At 33.3% G+C, this 17,148-nt stretch overlaps 1 protein-coding gene across 1 annotated transcript; it reads left to right on the forward strand.

Annotated features, from left to right (window-relative positions):
* Nucleotides 1-618: 618 nt before the first annotated feature.
* On the forward strand, nt 619-10,090 carry LOC105322046 (protein SSUH2 homolog). Its single transcript, XM_034449538.2, has 11 exons — nt 619-747; nt 1,908-1,934; nt 2,174-2,332; nt 2,647-2,716; nt 3,032-3,161; nt 3,459-3,644; nt 3,874-4,046; nt 4,222-4,314; nt 5,171-5,273; nt 5,448-5,552; nt 8,705-10,090. The coding sequence occupies exons 1-11, from the start codon at nt 735-737 to the stop codon at nt 8,849-8,851; spliced, it is 1,206 nt and encodes a 401-aa protein (XP_034305429.2). The 5' UTR covers nt 619-734; the 3' UTR covers nt 8,852-10,090.
* The last annotated feature ends 7,058 nt before the right edge of the window (nt 10,091-17,148 follow it).

The raw sequence follows: 17,148 nt of genomic DNA on the forward strand, positions 1-17,148 counted from the left end.
AAAGCTGTTAATTCTAATATCTATCTATGAATAAAAAAATATAGTCAATTTAAACCGGCTATTATTTTATGTATAATTCAGATAATGTTTAGCCCCTAGCAGGCACGTAGCATCGTTTTTGAAAGTGGGGGGGGGGGGGGGGCAGACTCATCCAAAAAATCTTGACAAGCAAAAAAAAAAAAAAAAAAAAGGAAAATTTTCAGTTTCCCAAAATCTTCAAAATCCTAATCCGGGGGTGGGGGGGGGGGGGGGGGGGGGCTGGCTGGCGTACTACGTACTATATATAACTTCAATTTCACTCCTCATTTCCTTATTTACATATCAATTTTTTACATACTCCCAAAAAAGTGGGGGGGGGGGGGGGGGGGGGGGGCAACTCCATGATAATTCCTTTTTTTATATGTAAATTTTAAAATTTGCTGCTGCGAGAAAAAGTGCCCCCCCCCCCCCCCCCCCCCCCCCCCGATGCTACGTGCCTGCCTAGACTGCTATAAATATTACATAATAATCTGCTCTTTTAAAATTTTCCTCCGTATAACTAGAAGAGAAGATTTTTATCTGTTAAAATAAGACAAGAAACATTCCTTTGAAGTCATTTAGAAATTCTGTCAAATCCGAAAACAGTGGCGGCGGCCATTTTTAAATACCCATACTTGCGCACCTTAGTCCTACCCGCTATAAATATTATGGCTTTGTCATGGCAGCGTCTGTAGTAACGGAATCTAATAACTGACATGGCGCATCCAGGTATGTTTCTACTTCATTTACTGCATTAGTTTTATTAATTTATGACATAAAATTATGTTCTGTTGAAGCGGTCGGCATTGGATGTTCGCTTGATCCATCGATCATGCCAAAAACATTACATGTAGTCTATTATCATAGTAAACGTATTGGGGCTGTCAATGTTTCGTATTTTATTTATAGGCACGGCCAACGCATGCATTGCAAAGCCAGTGCACAGAGTTTAGAACTATATTATAAAATAATCGATTTGCTATTTGAGTTGGAGAAAATGATATTAAATGCAGCGGTTTTTAAAAAAACAACAACAGTTTTATAGTGAAAGAAGACAGCTTGGTTACAGCGCTTATATTGTGTTTATATCTATACCAATAACATACTTAACTAACTTCATTATTAGCTAGCTTTACAACATTTAATGTACCCTAGTATTCGATTCAAATTGCGAAATAGTAGGAGCAGGCTGAGAGCACAGCCCCCCCCCCCCCCCCCCCCCTGAAAAAGGGATTGAAAAATGCATGTACTAAAAACATTACAAAGATTAACCGGTACCAATAGTTGATCAGGTTTTTAAGTAATCTTATTCAGTGTATCAAGGTCATTTCGTAATAATTTAAACAAATCTACTATATAAATTTAGTCTTACATATACTTGGAGGTTCAAAAGCTGCATCGATCATTCGTATTTAATGGTTCTGTAAAGTGTTCTTTGAACTTTTCTAATTTAAATGGCCAACAGAACGAGAGTGCGTCACGTCGTTTTGTCTGAGGACTTGATGTGACGAAATCATTCAAAGTCTTTTTAAAGATTTCAAAATCGTGAAATCTCTCGGGTCATAGGCTGAATTCAGGCCATTTAAGGAAAACCCCACAATATACCTATATTTATCAGATTCATTCATTAATTATAATTGTCTAGATTAAAAATTGAAAGGAGATAAATATGTCTAATTCATAAAAAAAATAATCCCAATTAGATATATACATGTACTATAGAATTATCCATTATGATTTAGACGAATGAAGTATTTCGTACTTGAACACGTATATAAAAAATTATGCAATTGTACAGATATTTATATTCTATATAAATAAATTATAATGTAATGTAGACTCAGTAAAAAAGAAAGATGAATCTTATTTTTTTCTTTGTCATTTTTCAGGTGGATATGGAGGTGGACCGCCCCAACGTAAGTGTATAAAATTTGATTTCTAAAACTAAAGAATAAAACTGAAAAGGAACACAGCACAAACAAATAAACTGTTAATAGCAGTATTTAAACTCAAACTTTACCTAAACTTACCTTAACTTATTTCAATTCGCATTTTTTGTACTGAAAGGTGCAAAATTCTCACGTATTATATTGTGCAGTAAAAATATGTAGCACAGAATTAACTGGAATTTTATCTATGAATTTTTATAACACAGAATGGCGACCCGGTATGGGACCCCCACCCCAGGATTTCCGGCAAGGAAACGGTCCCCCTCGTGGAGGCGGGGGTGGCGGACCACCCCCTATGGCCCCGCCTCCGATGCAGGGCATGCCCCAATTCGCGGGGTATGAGCAGGTCGGAGGATTTGGACAGAGTAAGTGTCATATCCTTCAAGTTTTAACGTACAGGGTTTATTGCACTGGGTTCTATAAGGAGGTGCTGAAAACAAAATTTGTATCTGGCTTTCTAAAATGTTTAATACTGATGTGTTTCATTTTTATCATACATGCATGAAGTTTATTAATTAAGTACATATTATAGCAACTGTTATAAGGGAGCTACACAAATAGCATTTTGTGAATCAGTAAATAATTATATATGTACGCGTATAACGAAAAAAAAAAAATAAGAAACGTAATGTGATTATGAATTATACGGTGTATTGCAAATATAACTTTTTTATTACAGTGAACTTTATGCCCCCTCCCCCTCCTCCCCCACCCCCCTCGGGACCACCCCCACCAATGGAGTTCTCAGAGTGAGTACAATGTTTCATTAAAAATCAAAGTACTGAAAGGGAGTGATATTGGTTAATTAAGTAACTCATTCTGAATTCACTGCTCTGAAGCCTACTTTTTTGTGGATTTTAAACAACAGAGAAAAATCAGCAATAGCGCCTTGACTCCTCGTTAGGCCATTTTGTCGATATATCGCATTAAGGTCATCGTCAGTTTAATTCCATTGCAAATCTAGACGGATATTAATTTTCAAATTTATTCATGAAGTCAAAACATTTATGAATTTCAAACGTTTATTGGATGAAAACTTATGTCATTTTTTTTTAAAAAATCAGCATTGCCAATCTGGATGAAGGAGCCTGTCGACAAGCCATGTTAGATCACGTGGCAGAAAACTGTTGCTATGGCAGCAAACCAGCAGAGGAAATGCAGATCACGCATCATCACGGTCTGACGGCCTTCCACGTGAGAATCAATTTATTTATATTTTAGCAAATATAAAAAATTAAAATAAAAATTATTTATCAATGTATATTATATAAGACAAAATAAGCCCCGAGTCGTCGCTTGCTAAGAGTCATCGGGGTGACTGCGGTTATGCAGTATTCCATTGCTTTCTTCACTTCTTCTTTAATCAGCGTTTCATATACATCTGACATTTTCAAAATTAATTTGCTATACAGAAAAACAAATCACCAAAAAATCAAAACTTAAATCTTTCGATAGTACATATAAAAATAACTTGAATTATCTCTGTTGTAGTACACTTTGGAGACGTTTACGGAGGCCAGGAAGACCGGGTTTCAGCACGTGCCTTACCGTGGGGGCCCCGTGGACGGCCCAGAGCACGGCATCCCTCCCCCACCTTGGCAAATCCACTGTCTGGCGGACAGCATGTTCAACACACACGTCAAGAAGATGGAGGTCCCACATACTGCCACCGTCCGGGTAACATTTATTTTTATTTTTGAGCGTTAATTTTATCTGACTGTATCTTTTATGTTTCTGAATGTAATATTGACAATTTAGAAAAAATAAAAAGTAAAGTTTTTTTAGCCTTAGGATCGGACATTTGTTTAAAAAACTCTGGAAATCTACAAAACGGAATATAAGAGCGGTAACTTTTCAAAAAAGTATAGGAAATGTTTAGCAATACATGTATTATAATTCATAACAGCCCTGTCATCGATGTGACGCCCAAGGTTACTTCCGGTGCTGGGAGTGTCATGGCTGGGGTCAGACTGAGTGTGATGCGTGCGACAGGCGGGGGTTCCACGAACACTTTGACCCTAACACCGGCCAACATGTCCGTAACACCTGTCATCGTTGCCATGGTGACGGAATCTGTAGGTGAGAAGAATTTCATCAAGAAAGATTATTTCTTAATCCATATTTTTTTTTATTTAAAAAGCATTGATATTTCAGATAGTCTTTGATCTAAATTGAACTTACCTTCTTGTGAAATTCGTGAAATATCCGTGTTTGGTTAAGGATGTCATAAAGTTCTGTGCTTTGTGGTTTACAGTTGTCATAGATGCGGTGGAGACGGTAGGATCACGTGCGATGAGTGTGACGGTTACAGGAACATCAAGACTTACATAGAACTCGTAGTTACATTGTAAGTACCAAGTCCCGCATCAAGACTTACATAGAACTCGTAGTTACATTGTAAGTACCAAGTCCCGCATCAAGACTTACATAGAACTCGTAGTTACATTGTAAGTACCAAGCCCCGCATCAAGACCTTCATAGAACGCGTAGTAACATTGTAAGTACCAAGTCCCGCATCAATACTCACATAGGACTTGTAGTTACATTGTAAGTACCAAGTCTCGCATCAAGACTTACATAGAACTTGTAGTTACATTGTAAGTACCAAGTCCCGCATCAAGACTCACATAGGACTCGTAGATACATTGTAAGTTCTCATGTTAGGTATGAGATTTTTTCAACCTTTAAAGAATTAATTTACGAGTGGTAAAAGTGGTATAATTTTGTAATACTGTGGAATCATTTAAATTCGTGGGGGCCAATTTTCGTGGACTGTGACTTTTTTGTTCATTCACGGGGATGTAAATTCGTGGTTGCTGTTTCAGTAACAAAGATAACTCTTTATAAATTTGTTTTCGTTAAGGATTGAAATTCGTTGGGGAGGGCTACCCTTGAATACCACGAAAATTGAGCCACCACGAATTTTAATGATTCCACAATAAAATACCAGTTTGCCGTGCCATCAACTGCTGTCAATATTAATTGTAAATACGAAATATTTGTAAGAAAACAAAAGAAAAGAAATCAAAATCGATTTTCAGGCAAAACAATTGAAGTTGAACTCGATTTAAAAAATATGCAAATATAAATTGTTTTTTAAAAGAAATTATACTTGATGTAAGAAAATTTACAGGATGTTTTTACTGTTTTATGCCAATGTTTGTCCTGATTTGATCTCGCAAATGTAAAATTTTGCATTGCAGTACAAATCATTTGGGAGAGCACGTGATTGAGCGATCGGACATGCCTGACCATCTTGTCAAAGAAGTAGGCGGCGAGATGGTGTTTGAACAAGTTCTGGATCAGGTAAATAGTTGTAAAACAACGAGAGAGAGAGAGAGAGAGTGAGAGAGAGAGAGAGAGAGAGAGAGAGAGAGAGATGTCATTTTGTGCAATACAGAAACTCTCAATTAAAATTGAAACATGTTTAAAGAAACTGTGTGAAAAGGTGTACATTAAGTTTGCCGTTTGTTTTGATAGGTATTCCCAATAACCTCTTACCCGATTGCTGAGATCAATCAAAACTCCATCCGAATTGTAAACCAGCACAAAGGGGCGTTCCCTAACGAGAGATTAATTAAACAGGTAAGCAGGGAATCACTCTACTGACTTTTGAATTTCCATACTTCTCATCACTTTTAAACAATTTTTAGAAATTTCATTTTTAGCTCACCTGAACCGAAGGTTCAAGTGAGCTTTTCTGATCACCCGTTGTCCGTCGTCCGTCCGTCCGTCCGTCCGTCTGTCTGTCTGTCCGTCCGTCTGTAAACTTTTCACATTTTCAACTTCTTCTCAAAAACCACTGGGCCAAATTTAACCAAATTTGGTACAAAGCATCCTTATGGAAAGGGGGTTATAAATTGTAAAAATAAAGGGCACAGCCCTTTTCAAAAGGGAGATAATTGCGAAACAGTAAGTATAGGGTGCATGTCTTTAAAAATCTTCTTCTCAAGAACCACTGCACCAGAAATGCCAATATTTACACAAAAGCTTGTATATATAGTGAAGATTCTAAATTGTAAAAATCGTGCCCCTCGGACCAAAACTGGGGCCCCAGGCGGGGTTCAAAGTTTAACATAGAAATACATAGGGAAATGTTTTAAAAATCTTCTTCTCAAGAACCACTGCACCAGAAATGCCAATATTTACACAAAAACTTGTATATATAGTGAAGATTCTAAATTGTAAAAATCGTGACCCTCGGACCAAAACTGGGGCCCCAGGCGGGGTTCAAAGTTTAACATAGAAATACATAGGAAAATTTTAAAAAAATCTTCTTCTCAAGAACCACTGCACCAGAAATGCCAATATTTACACATAAGCTTGTATACATAGTGAAGATTCTAAATTGTAAAAATCGTGACCCTCGGACCAAAACTGGGGCCCCAGGCGGGGTTCAAAGTTTAACATAGAAATACATAGGAAAATGTTTTAAAAATCTTCTTCTCAAGAACCACTGCACCAGAAATGCTAATATTTACACAAAAACTTGTATATATAGTGAAGATTCTAAATTGTAAAAATCGTGACCCTCGGACCAAAACTGGGGCCCCAGGCGGGGTTCAAAGTTTAACATAGAAATACATAGGAAAATGTTTTAAAAATCTTCTTCTCAAGAACCACTGCACCAGAAATGCCAATATTTACTCAAAAACTTGTATATATAGTGAAGATTCTAAATTGTAAAAATCGTGACCCTCGGACCAAAACTGGGGCCCCAGGCGGGGTTCAAAGTTTAACATAGAAATACATAGGAAAAATTTTAAAAAAATCTTTTTCTCAAGAACCACTGCACCAGAAATGCCAATATTTACACATAAGCTTGTATACATAGTGAAGATTCTAAATTGTAAAATTCGTGACCCTCGGACCAAAACTGGGGCCCCAGGCGGGGTTCAAATTTAACATAGATATACCTTAGGAAAATGTTTAAAAAATCTTCTTCTCAAGAACCACTGCACCAGAAATGCCAATATTTACACAAAAGCTTGTATATATAGTGAAGATTCTAAATTGTAACAATCGTGACCCTCGGACCAAAACTGGGGCCCCAGGCGGGGTTCAAAGTTTTACATAGAAATACCTTAGGAAAATGTTTAAAAAATCTTCTTCTCAAGAACCACTGCACCAGAAATGCCAATATTTACACAAAAGCTTGTATGTATAATGAAGATTCTAAATTGTAGAAATCGTGACCCTCAAATCAAAACTGGGGCCCCAGGCGGGGTTCAAAGTTTAACATAGAACTACATATGAAAAATGTTTAAAAATTTTCTTCTCAAAAACCACTTCACCAAAAATGCCAATACATACACAAACGGTTGTATATATAGTGAAGATTGTAAAAATCGTGACCCCTGAACAAAAAGTGGGGCCCCAGTAGGGGTTTAGATTTTAACATATATAGGAAAATGTTTTAAAATCTTCTTCTCAAGAACTATAGTGCAACTGTTTGGGATATTACTATGCATACATGTACATCCTTAAATAATGTAGATTCAAAAAATTGTAACTCCTGGACAATTGATGGGCACCAAGAGGGGTTCAAAATTTAAACATTTTAAAAAACATAAAGGAAAAGTTTAAAAATTTTCTTCTCAAGAACTACAATGTTTTAGTTTGTGGAATTTCTATGCCTTCGCTCATGTAGATTCCTAATTGGTAAAATCGTGACCCCCGGACCAATACTGGGGCCCCAAGATGGGGTCAAAGTTTATTATAGAAATATAAAGGTAACGTTAAAATATCTTCTTCTCGAGAACTACAATGCCTCAATTTGTGAGAATACTATCATGCATACAACCTTGGATAATGAAGGTTCGACAGTTTTAAAATAGTGACCCCTGGACTAATACTAGGGACCCAAGATGGGTTTAAAGTTAAATGTAGAAGTACCGGTATATATGGAAAATGTTTAAAAATCTTCTTTTCGAGAACTACAATGCATCAATTTGTCAGATAACTACATAAGCACCCTCAAATAGTGTAGATTCGAAATTATAAAAGCTGTGACCTCAATCTAATACTGGGGCCCCAAGAGGTGTTCAAAGTTTAGCATAGAAATATAGAGGGAAAATGTTGAAAAATCTTTTTCTAGGGAACTATAATGCTTCAGCTTGTGAGATAACTATGCAAGCATCCTTAAATAATGTAGATTCCAAATAATTAAAACTTAAGCCCTGGACTAATACTGTGGCCCCAAGAGGGGTTCAAAGTTTAACATAGAAAGATATATTGAAAATGTTTTTAAAAAGTTTTTCTCGAGAACTATAATGCTACAGTTTGTGAGATTATTATGCAAGGATCCTCAAATTGTGTAAACTCTAATGTTGTGAAACCAAGAGTTATCTTTCTTGATGTTCTGTACAGTCTGAGAGTTATTTCTCTTGAAGTGGAACTCTGCTACGTTCAGTTTTTCAGGTTGTGTACGTGCGGTCCTACCGCAGTGCTACACATTTTCATTCCTATGTTACTGTTTATGTTGTTCAAGCCAACCATAAACCTCGGACCATAACTGGGTCCCAAGAAAGGGGTTCAATGTTTAAAATAGAAAAAGCATATGCTACGAAATGTAATGTTACAAGGAACTGCTGTTCAGGTGAGCGATGTGGCCCATGGGCCTCTTGTTTTAAAAAGTTTTACATTTTTTTAAAAAGTTTTTACTTCATCTGAACGTTATTTGTTCATTGTTTTGATATCTTATTTTTTTAAAAACAATTTCAAACATTCTTAAACAGAGACAACAATTAAGGGCCGTTCCCGTTACTGAGGTACACTACACGTGGGATGAAGTGAGCACTCGCTACTGGATCTACGGTCTGGAGAGGAAGGTCCACGCCCCCGACTACCCACAACAGTGCTGCTGGGGATGTACCATTCTATAGAATGCGCGCGCATTCTGGTCTCCGGTTACGTCACTTCCTTTTCCGGTTTCTAATGCTGGAAATTGGATGAGCTACTGTTTTAAATAGTGTATAATTTTGCTCTCTTTTTCTGAACTTTGAAATGTATTGGGCCAAAGTAAACTGTACTTTTTATGTATTTGAATATGTTAAGAAATCTTATTTTAAAGTAAATGTCATTCACTTAACCTAAGTGTTACTGTAGGCCTAAATATGAAATTGTTGCAGGTAAAACAAATACTCGTTAACACATTTAATCATTATCATGTTTTTTTTTTCAAACTAACATTCAAGGTAATTTTATTAGTTACGTTGTCAATCTCATGATATGGCTTTGTTTCTGTATACTTGGTATATGGGTTCTATTTTTTTATGAATAGTCATACTTTTCATCATTTTCTCTCACATTTTCTTCAATTGAACTCATTTTGCACAACAGCAAAAACAAAAACTGTTTGATATGCAATAAAGCAATAACATTTTAGTTCGAAAAGTGTTTTAGTGTTTAGAAATTATTAAGGAGGATAGGTGATCAAAAGTTGGTAAAACGATCAGTCTTATTTGAAAAAAAAAATTAACTGAATCTTTGATTTCTGATTATATATAAAGAATAATTCAAAGTCCTTTTTCATTTGGAGACAAATAGGGTTTTAAAATAGCCAAGACCAACGATCATCTTTCCTCTATAAAAATGAATTGTAGAAGTTTAGAATCATTGAGTAAGTAAAAATGCTCTTTAACCTGTATATTGTTGTCTATTGACAAATTTGCTCGGCTGATCAGGCTTATCTGTGATATACATATAATCATATCTACGACAAAATAATTGTCCTTCCACAGTGCTGTGAATACATGTATTATATGTACCTTAGTTATTGATATACGTCAGGTATTATCATTTAGCTTCATTATGTTTGATTTAAAATTAGTCTTATTAGTTAATTTTAGCAATAGCATACATTTTTGTGCCAATGGAAAAAATATATTGTGAGATGCGCCCTGGAGATTCAGTGATCCTCTGATCATTTGATAGAGAGAGTTCTTTTAAAGGAGAGGTCCTGCAGAGTGATATGAGATAAAAATTAAACTGATGGTATGCACACATGCGTTGAAAAGTATTATTCTAATTTTGTAAACAGAGATTTTTGTTCTGACCAAATTTTAAAAGAGTGATTTTATTGTTTCTTTCTGTTTTCTTGAATAAATTGTCAAAGAATTAAATGAGCTTTTTTTTTTTTAAAAGAAAAATCATGTTTGTTCAATTAATGGATGATTAATGGCATACAAGTATTATTTACATTATATATAAATTCTTATTTACGACATATTTATAAAGAAAACAAAACAATGTGTAATGTTTTCAATTAAGTTTAATAAAAGTACAACTGAATATATCACAAATATAATGTCAAAACAACGTCATCGATCATTTACTAACTGAAGTTTAAGATGAAAGAGGACCCCAAAACAAGTGTGGTTTTTTTTTTATAAAAGTAAAGGTATCCAATAAAATATGTCTGCACTGAAATGCTATTGCATAAATGAGGATTATCATAACACTTTAATGTCACGTACATGCATACCGTTCACTTTGTACATTGTATTTTAGTATTTGATAAGGATATTAAATTTAATATCTGGCCAATTTGATTTACTAATCCACATGGTTAAGTAAAGTTAATATGGGACAGTTTATAGTACTCGAAACAAAACAAACACAATCGAGTTACCGTGAAACAAACCGGTAATGGCATTAACAGTGCATACTATTAACAATACAACTCCAAAGACAATAATTCTTATTAAAATAACTCACTTTAGACAAAAGTTTTACAGAAGTTACTAGTACTTGTGCAAACCACCGTTGATTTTGAATGCTAAAAATAAACATTGCTTGTCTATTTTTTGTATAAATAAGTTGATTTGATAATACTTCTGAATAAACAAAAAGTATAGATATTTCCCAATTTATCATTAGATGACCTTTTCCGTGTATTAAATTGTGTGGTATTTTCAAAATTTTAAGCAATAAATTTTGACATATTGATAATTTGTCTCGTTACAGCTACAATTCTGTTCAATCTCCTCAAAGAAGAGTTTCAAGAGTTAATTTGTTTAAAAAAAAAAGAATAAAAGAGCAGAGCTTACATCAGAATTAATTACAATGAGTTTCAAACGCAATTTAAATCTGCTTTTCCCCTTGTTGTTTGGTCAACACGCATTTAATATGCAAATAAATTGTCCATCTAAAATTTCATTTGAGTGTATAACACTTATGAAAAATAAAAAGACAGTTAAATGGAGAATTTATCCTAAAAGACATACAGAATTTATAAACCCTTAACACAAATTGAAAGTTAAAAATAATATGCACTGAAATGATATGAGTTTTTTGAAAGAAGAAAATTAAACGCTATTTTTAACATAACATTGAAAATTTACCCGCAACTCTACTACACGTGTGTCTTTTAAAAATATCTCGCAGATGCACTTTTTACATATCAACATAATAATTTAAAGAAAATAAATAACACATGAAGTATATGGAGTGATTCTATCAAACCATGGTTTATTTTTTTCCTGAAACACTTATGACCGTAAATTGGTTGTCTCTCTTTTGCAATGATTTGCTTCCATTGTTCATTGGTTTGTGTCTTCATTTCACATTAAGTGTACTGCAACAGTGCATTTATCAATTGTTTTTTTTTTTGAAAACGTACATAATGCGTATCTTCAACAAACATACATCATATAATGTACAATACTGTGGTTTCATCAATATTCGTTGAATACTAATTTTCGTGGATTTCGTTGTCGAGTTGATCCATGAAATTAAATGTACATTGAAATGCAATTTCTATTAACATTTTGTATTGAAAGGGTCATTGGCCACGAATTTACGTATCCTTGAAACTGTGATTTTTACTTTATCCACGAAAATTGATACCCTTGAATATTAATGAAACCACAGTATTTGAAAAGTTAATGAAATATACCTCAAGATGCTGCAAAAGGGTGCACGATATCTTTTAAAAATTAGAAAAATTTGTTTTAGAATTGATTTTCATTTAAATATCCTGTATACTCTTTATTTCAATACATTACAATGTATATACTTCATTTGGTGGACAGTGTTTTTCCCGTAATATTTATTAATTTATTTTGTTCACTGTGTTAATTATCATACTGCGGTCGAACAATGTGTTATTTGTTGATATAAAATTCTTAACAAAAGTATTTCACACCAAAAGAAAGCAAATTATGAATTATTAAGAAAACGTAAATTAAATAAACGCTGTAACAATGATAACAACTAGTTTCAGATGGGATACTTATTGTGTAAAACATTCATTTAAGGTCCTTTTTGTTAATACCCCGATTTCAAATGTCCTTATGCCTCAAATACGTTCAAAAATAAAAGCAAACAAAATGGTTTTTAGGTCAGTATTTGTAATATATTTTAACGCAGGAAATAAGATAGAACGATGTTTTAGCCAAAATTTGAATAATGTTTGTTTTGGGTTAGATCTATTATGAACGTGCCAAAATTTAAAAAAAAAATGGTGTCATGTCATTATTATTTTTATACATTTCTACTTGACATATTTTCTTATCTTTATGTAGAAATCTGCCATTATTATCAATGATATACTCATATGGTTTTAACCATAAAGGGTGACATATGATATTGGTATATGTAAGAATATTTAGAATACCACATGAGTGCCAACTGCCAAGCGAATTAATTTTATAGATTAGTGTAAAAATAATGAATGTACTTTTAGTAGTAAAATAATAAAAGTCATAAACACTTTATCTAAAACTGATAGCCTTGAAATACAATAATAAAATTCATAAAGACTAAAATTTTAAAATAGGATAAGAAATTGTTTTTGACAAACCCAAACTTACGATGGCAAATCCCCAACCTCAAAAACACATCTTGTAGACAAGCATCAATTTAAAGAAATATAAGTCAAAGTTTACGTTTTGAGAAAAAAATATTCTGTCTGAAATATTTCGTCTGCTTTTAAATTGTCAAACACAGAACAGATGTGTCGATCAAGATTTGGCATAGTATTTAGTAATTTACCAGGCAGAACAAAAAGAGAGTGGGGAAAAACCCACTAAGAAAAAGAGAGGAAAGAAGAAAAAATTCGAGACAACTGATAAAGAGGAAAAGTTATTCTTACACTAAAAAGTAAGGAAGTAATGTAATTAAGAATATCTGTCTTTATACCTCTGATAACATTATTGAAATAAGTTGTAAATCTTGTTCTGTTTCCCTAAATACGTTGAGACATTGACGCGGAGTGACTCCACCATCACAGCCAGACGAAGGAACGCTGTTCTGATTCTCGTAAAATGTGAAGTTCGTTACATTAATGACAGCAAGCTAAACTCCGTTAATATTAACAAGATTCTTAATCAAGATAGAACCCCTTCTTTTGATGCATTCTAGTTTTATGATCTATGGAAGGGTTCTGCACCAGACTCATAAATCATTCGAGAAAATTGGATGAAAAGCTAGAAGAAAAAGAGAAAGGGGTTAGAAAAAAGAGCGTCTAGTGTAGCAGATATTATTGGTGAGATGCTTAACCATAGTTTTTTCTCAGTTGTCAAATAAAGGCACCTCGGCTGATAAACCTTGTTTAAACTTTGTCTGTGCAACATTTATGTATATAATTTCCCCATTACTCGTGTGAGATCGGCCCGATAAAGAGTCTACTTGTCATTCTTCGAGACAAACCCCATCCAACTGAGCGAGTTTTACTGAGATGAAGTTTGGGCATCCGCAATCTACCACTTGTCTAGATAAATTAATACATAATCACTGAGATTTTTGTGATCCGATTTCGACGAGCACCTTGTGTCAGCCATTTAATCTACGGTTAAATGATATTTGCAGATAAACAATAAAACTGCACTTAGAAAGCGTATCGGGCCAAAAAAGAAAGTATTAAAAATCATTAGGATCCCCGCTATTTTACGAAGATTTTAAAGTTAAGGCGGGAACACATGTTGAACGTTATCATCATGCACGCCCTCAGATGTAAACACTTACCACTGAGATGTCAAAGGAGATTAGTGTGATTCGGAGTAATTGCAAATCAAATCAAAGTTTTTGAAACAACAGGCAGCGTCGTTTCTTTTAAAAAGCCATAAAAACAAATTAAAAGTATGAGTAAGAAAACAGTCTCAATCTAATCGAACACGCGCGTCCCAGCGGGGTTATCTCCCCTAATAAGCAAAATATTATTGCCGTGTTATTCCCTGTCTTTGATCAGTATACAAGTTCGTAGTAGTAGAGCAGGAGAGAGAGATAGTAATAGATGTATTGATAGTTTGCTACTTAGAGGACGAACACATACCTGTCTTCTAGGCAATACATCTTTCGTAAATTATCTACTTACTCTCACAGTAGAAATTGCCAAATTTTGTCTCGCAGAAAACCGCAGCTTGCCTGATTCAGAGATAAAGAATTGTATCTAATTTGCGTTTGATTTAGGAGAACAAGATATTGGATAATAGCTGGGTTGCTTCCCGATTCAGGGTCTTGTTTTATTAAAGGATCTTTCGCGAATATAACCAAAGCCATCGGTGCATAATTAAACGCTTGATTCTTTAACATCCTTGTCATGCCGCGTACAATTATTTCTTAATATTTCTTGTTTTACAACATCTGCATCAACCCCATTTTACCTTTTTTTCATTTTTATTTTACACACTTATTAACTTCCCAAAATATCATGACGAGAAGAAAATTTATTAAGAATTTTAAAACAAGATATATTCCCGGTCTATGAGCCATCTGAAAATAACTGGCACCGTTGTTAACTTGTTCCCGAACGGATGAGTAAATTTGCAGTACAAAGTTTGGTTCCAAACTGGCGTTTAATGTGATAATCCATTTATCTCGACTCGGTGTCGCTTCTGTTGGAGAGATACTTGAATACGACAATGAACTTTTTGAACCTGAAGTGAACGCACTCTTTCCTAAGGACAGGGTTACTGGTCTAAAAAAGGAAAGAACCTGGTGGCATGTGTAAATTTTTAAGATCAGGAATGTTTTTGGACCTACTTTTGATTAAATTCATAAAAGTACATGTTCGTTTAGTTGCGATAAAGTAAAATGTTGAACTTATGCATACATGTAACGCAGTGAACAGTTTGAACAGAAAACTTTGAAATTTTACTTTTTGACGTAGATTTATAATAGAAAGTTTCTTTTTTAGGGAGGGGGTAATGGAAATACTAGAATCATTTTTAATTTTATATAACACAATTTAAGATTTGGAATCTCTAACCATCTATGTAAAGGCCAATGCTCTCTATGATACACAATAATACATCAAACAAAAACAAAAGCTTTAACATTTTAAAAACATTAAAACCTAATCCGTAAATGTCTTTGAAGACTGTTATGTTTGTGTTTCTCGGTATAAGGCTTTTGGACAAAAGTTTTGTATGTAAAGCTATTTTATAAATAACAATTTAACTTATATTTCATATTGAATGTAATTCTAATCGTGATTCTTCTTCTTCTTCTTTTGTAGTAAAGTGCAGCTTTTGTCGCATTTTCTTACCAAAAAACGTTTAGTAAAATATTAGAGTTTTGACACAAAACAGGTATATGTTTGCCAAATTGAGAAAATAACCACATAAGTCATATCATTAGTAAGGAAATATGAGATAAAAATAGTTCTATGGATTTGGTTGTCTATTACTATGATCATGAGGCAGCAACAAGACATCTTTAATGTACACCAAGTCAAAATTTAAGTCATTCATAAGATAATGGTTTATTGTATAATGACAATTGAAAATTTTAATAAACAACTTTATATCGAGACACTTTTAATGGCACTTCAATTCTTTCAGTGTTTTCAATCAAAAGACATTAAGACAGTGTACAATTTTTTACTTAATAAGTCTAAAATTGCTTCATGATCATAGGGCCATCGCCTTAGATTATGGTTCAATTCTTTAAAAACATTAGATTACGTTTACAGAAGTTTTTAAAATTATATATAACACTAGCGTCTGTAATTACAGTTTTCATGTGAGAAATTATAATAAAACTAATGAATTACATTAGAATTTTTCATAAAATTTTATATATCATCAAAATAACTTTCTTAAATTTTTGTTTTGTTTTAATATGATGTAAACTTACAACAATAATGTTATTAGTGTAATTGGTTTTTTTTAAGTTTTAGGAAATATTAATGATATTTATTTTAATGATATTTATTTAACCCGGAAAAAGATTTGTAGTTTCTAAAGACTATTACTATATTTTGTGTATGATTAAAGCAGTTATTTTTTTGTCGAATATTTAATTTATTTCTCTCAATTAAAGGGACTTGGACACGATTTGAGATCAAAAGTTTTAATTTTATTTTTTATATATAGAATGGTTTACTGTTGCATTTTAAATGATTGACCAAAATATTGAATGTTAAAGTCAAGTTACAAGCGAGATACAGAGATAAAAATTAGTTGTTATGTAAACAAAGCTCGAGTCTAATAGTTGTTTACAAAAAATGTAATGTAGAGAATTACCATTTTTAGATAGAATGACTTGTAAAAAGAATTTAAACTAATTCAGTATTTTCATAAATACTATTTTCAACAAAAGAAAGATACATTTGATTGAAACTTATACCAATACAACACATATGAAAAAAATGACAATATTCGAGCTTTGTTAACAAAATAAAGAATTATGAACTCTGTATTTTGCTTATAACTTGATATTTGACTTTCAAATTTTGACATAGCATTCGTAACTTCTATATTTTTCAGTATAAACATTGAAAATGGAAAAATAAAATTTGAAAATTTTAAGTCAAATCGTGTCCAAGTCCCTTTAAGCACTAAACACGGACAAAAACTATGACTGTATGCTTTGGATGCTTATTGATATTTCATAAATAATATTCTACAACTATCATCTTCATAATTACGACAACTCTGTGGTAAAAAAACCCAAAATTAAAACTGTTTTGTTTTATATTCTTTGAAAAAATATTGGTATAGTGCAAAATTCTAATAACAATAGTACACCTAATAAACTACCTAGGTAAATCATGATATATGATGATTTAAGACGTTTTGATTTAATCTTAAAGCCCAGGAGAAAACAAATTTGCCTCTAAAACAACTTATGTTTTGTTGATGAGTTCGAGGCTATGATTTTGGTGCGGTGGCTTTGATCCAACATGGATTTCGTGATCATCTTATCAGGATGAGACGAGCGTTTTAATCTATAGGAC

This window comes from Magallana gigas, chromosome 4, assembly GCF_963853765.1.
Source record: "Magallana gigas chromosome 4, xbMagGiga1.1, whole genome shotgun sequence".
In the NCBI taxonomy this organism is placed as follows: Eukaryota; Metazoa; Mollusca; class Bivalvia; order Ostreida; family Ostreidae; genus Magallana; species Magallana gigas.

Excerpts from the sequence above, each read along its gene's own strand:
- LOC105322046 (XM_034449538.2), top strand. Across the intron at positions 3,645-3,873 it reads CACATACTGCCACCGTCCGG|CCCTGTCATCGATGTGACGC; the intron begins GTAACATTTATT and ends AATTCATAACAG. Across the intron at positions 4,047-4,221 it reads CATGGTGACGGAATCTGTAG|TTGTCATAGATGCGGTGGAG; the intron begins GTGAGAAGAATT and ends TGTGGTTTACAG.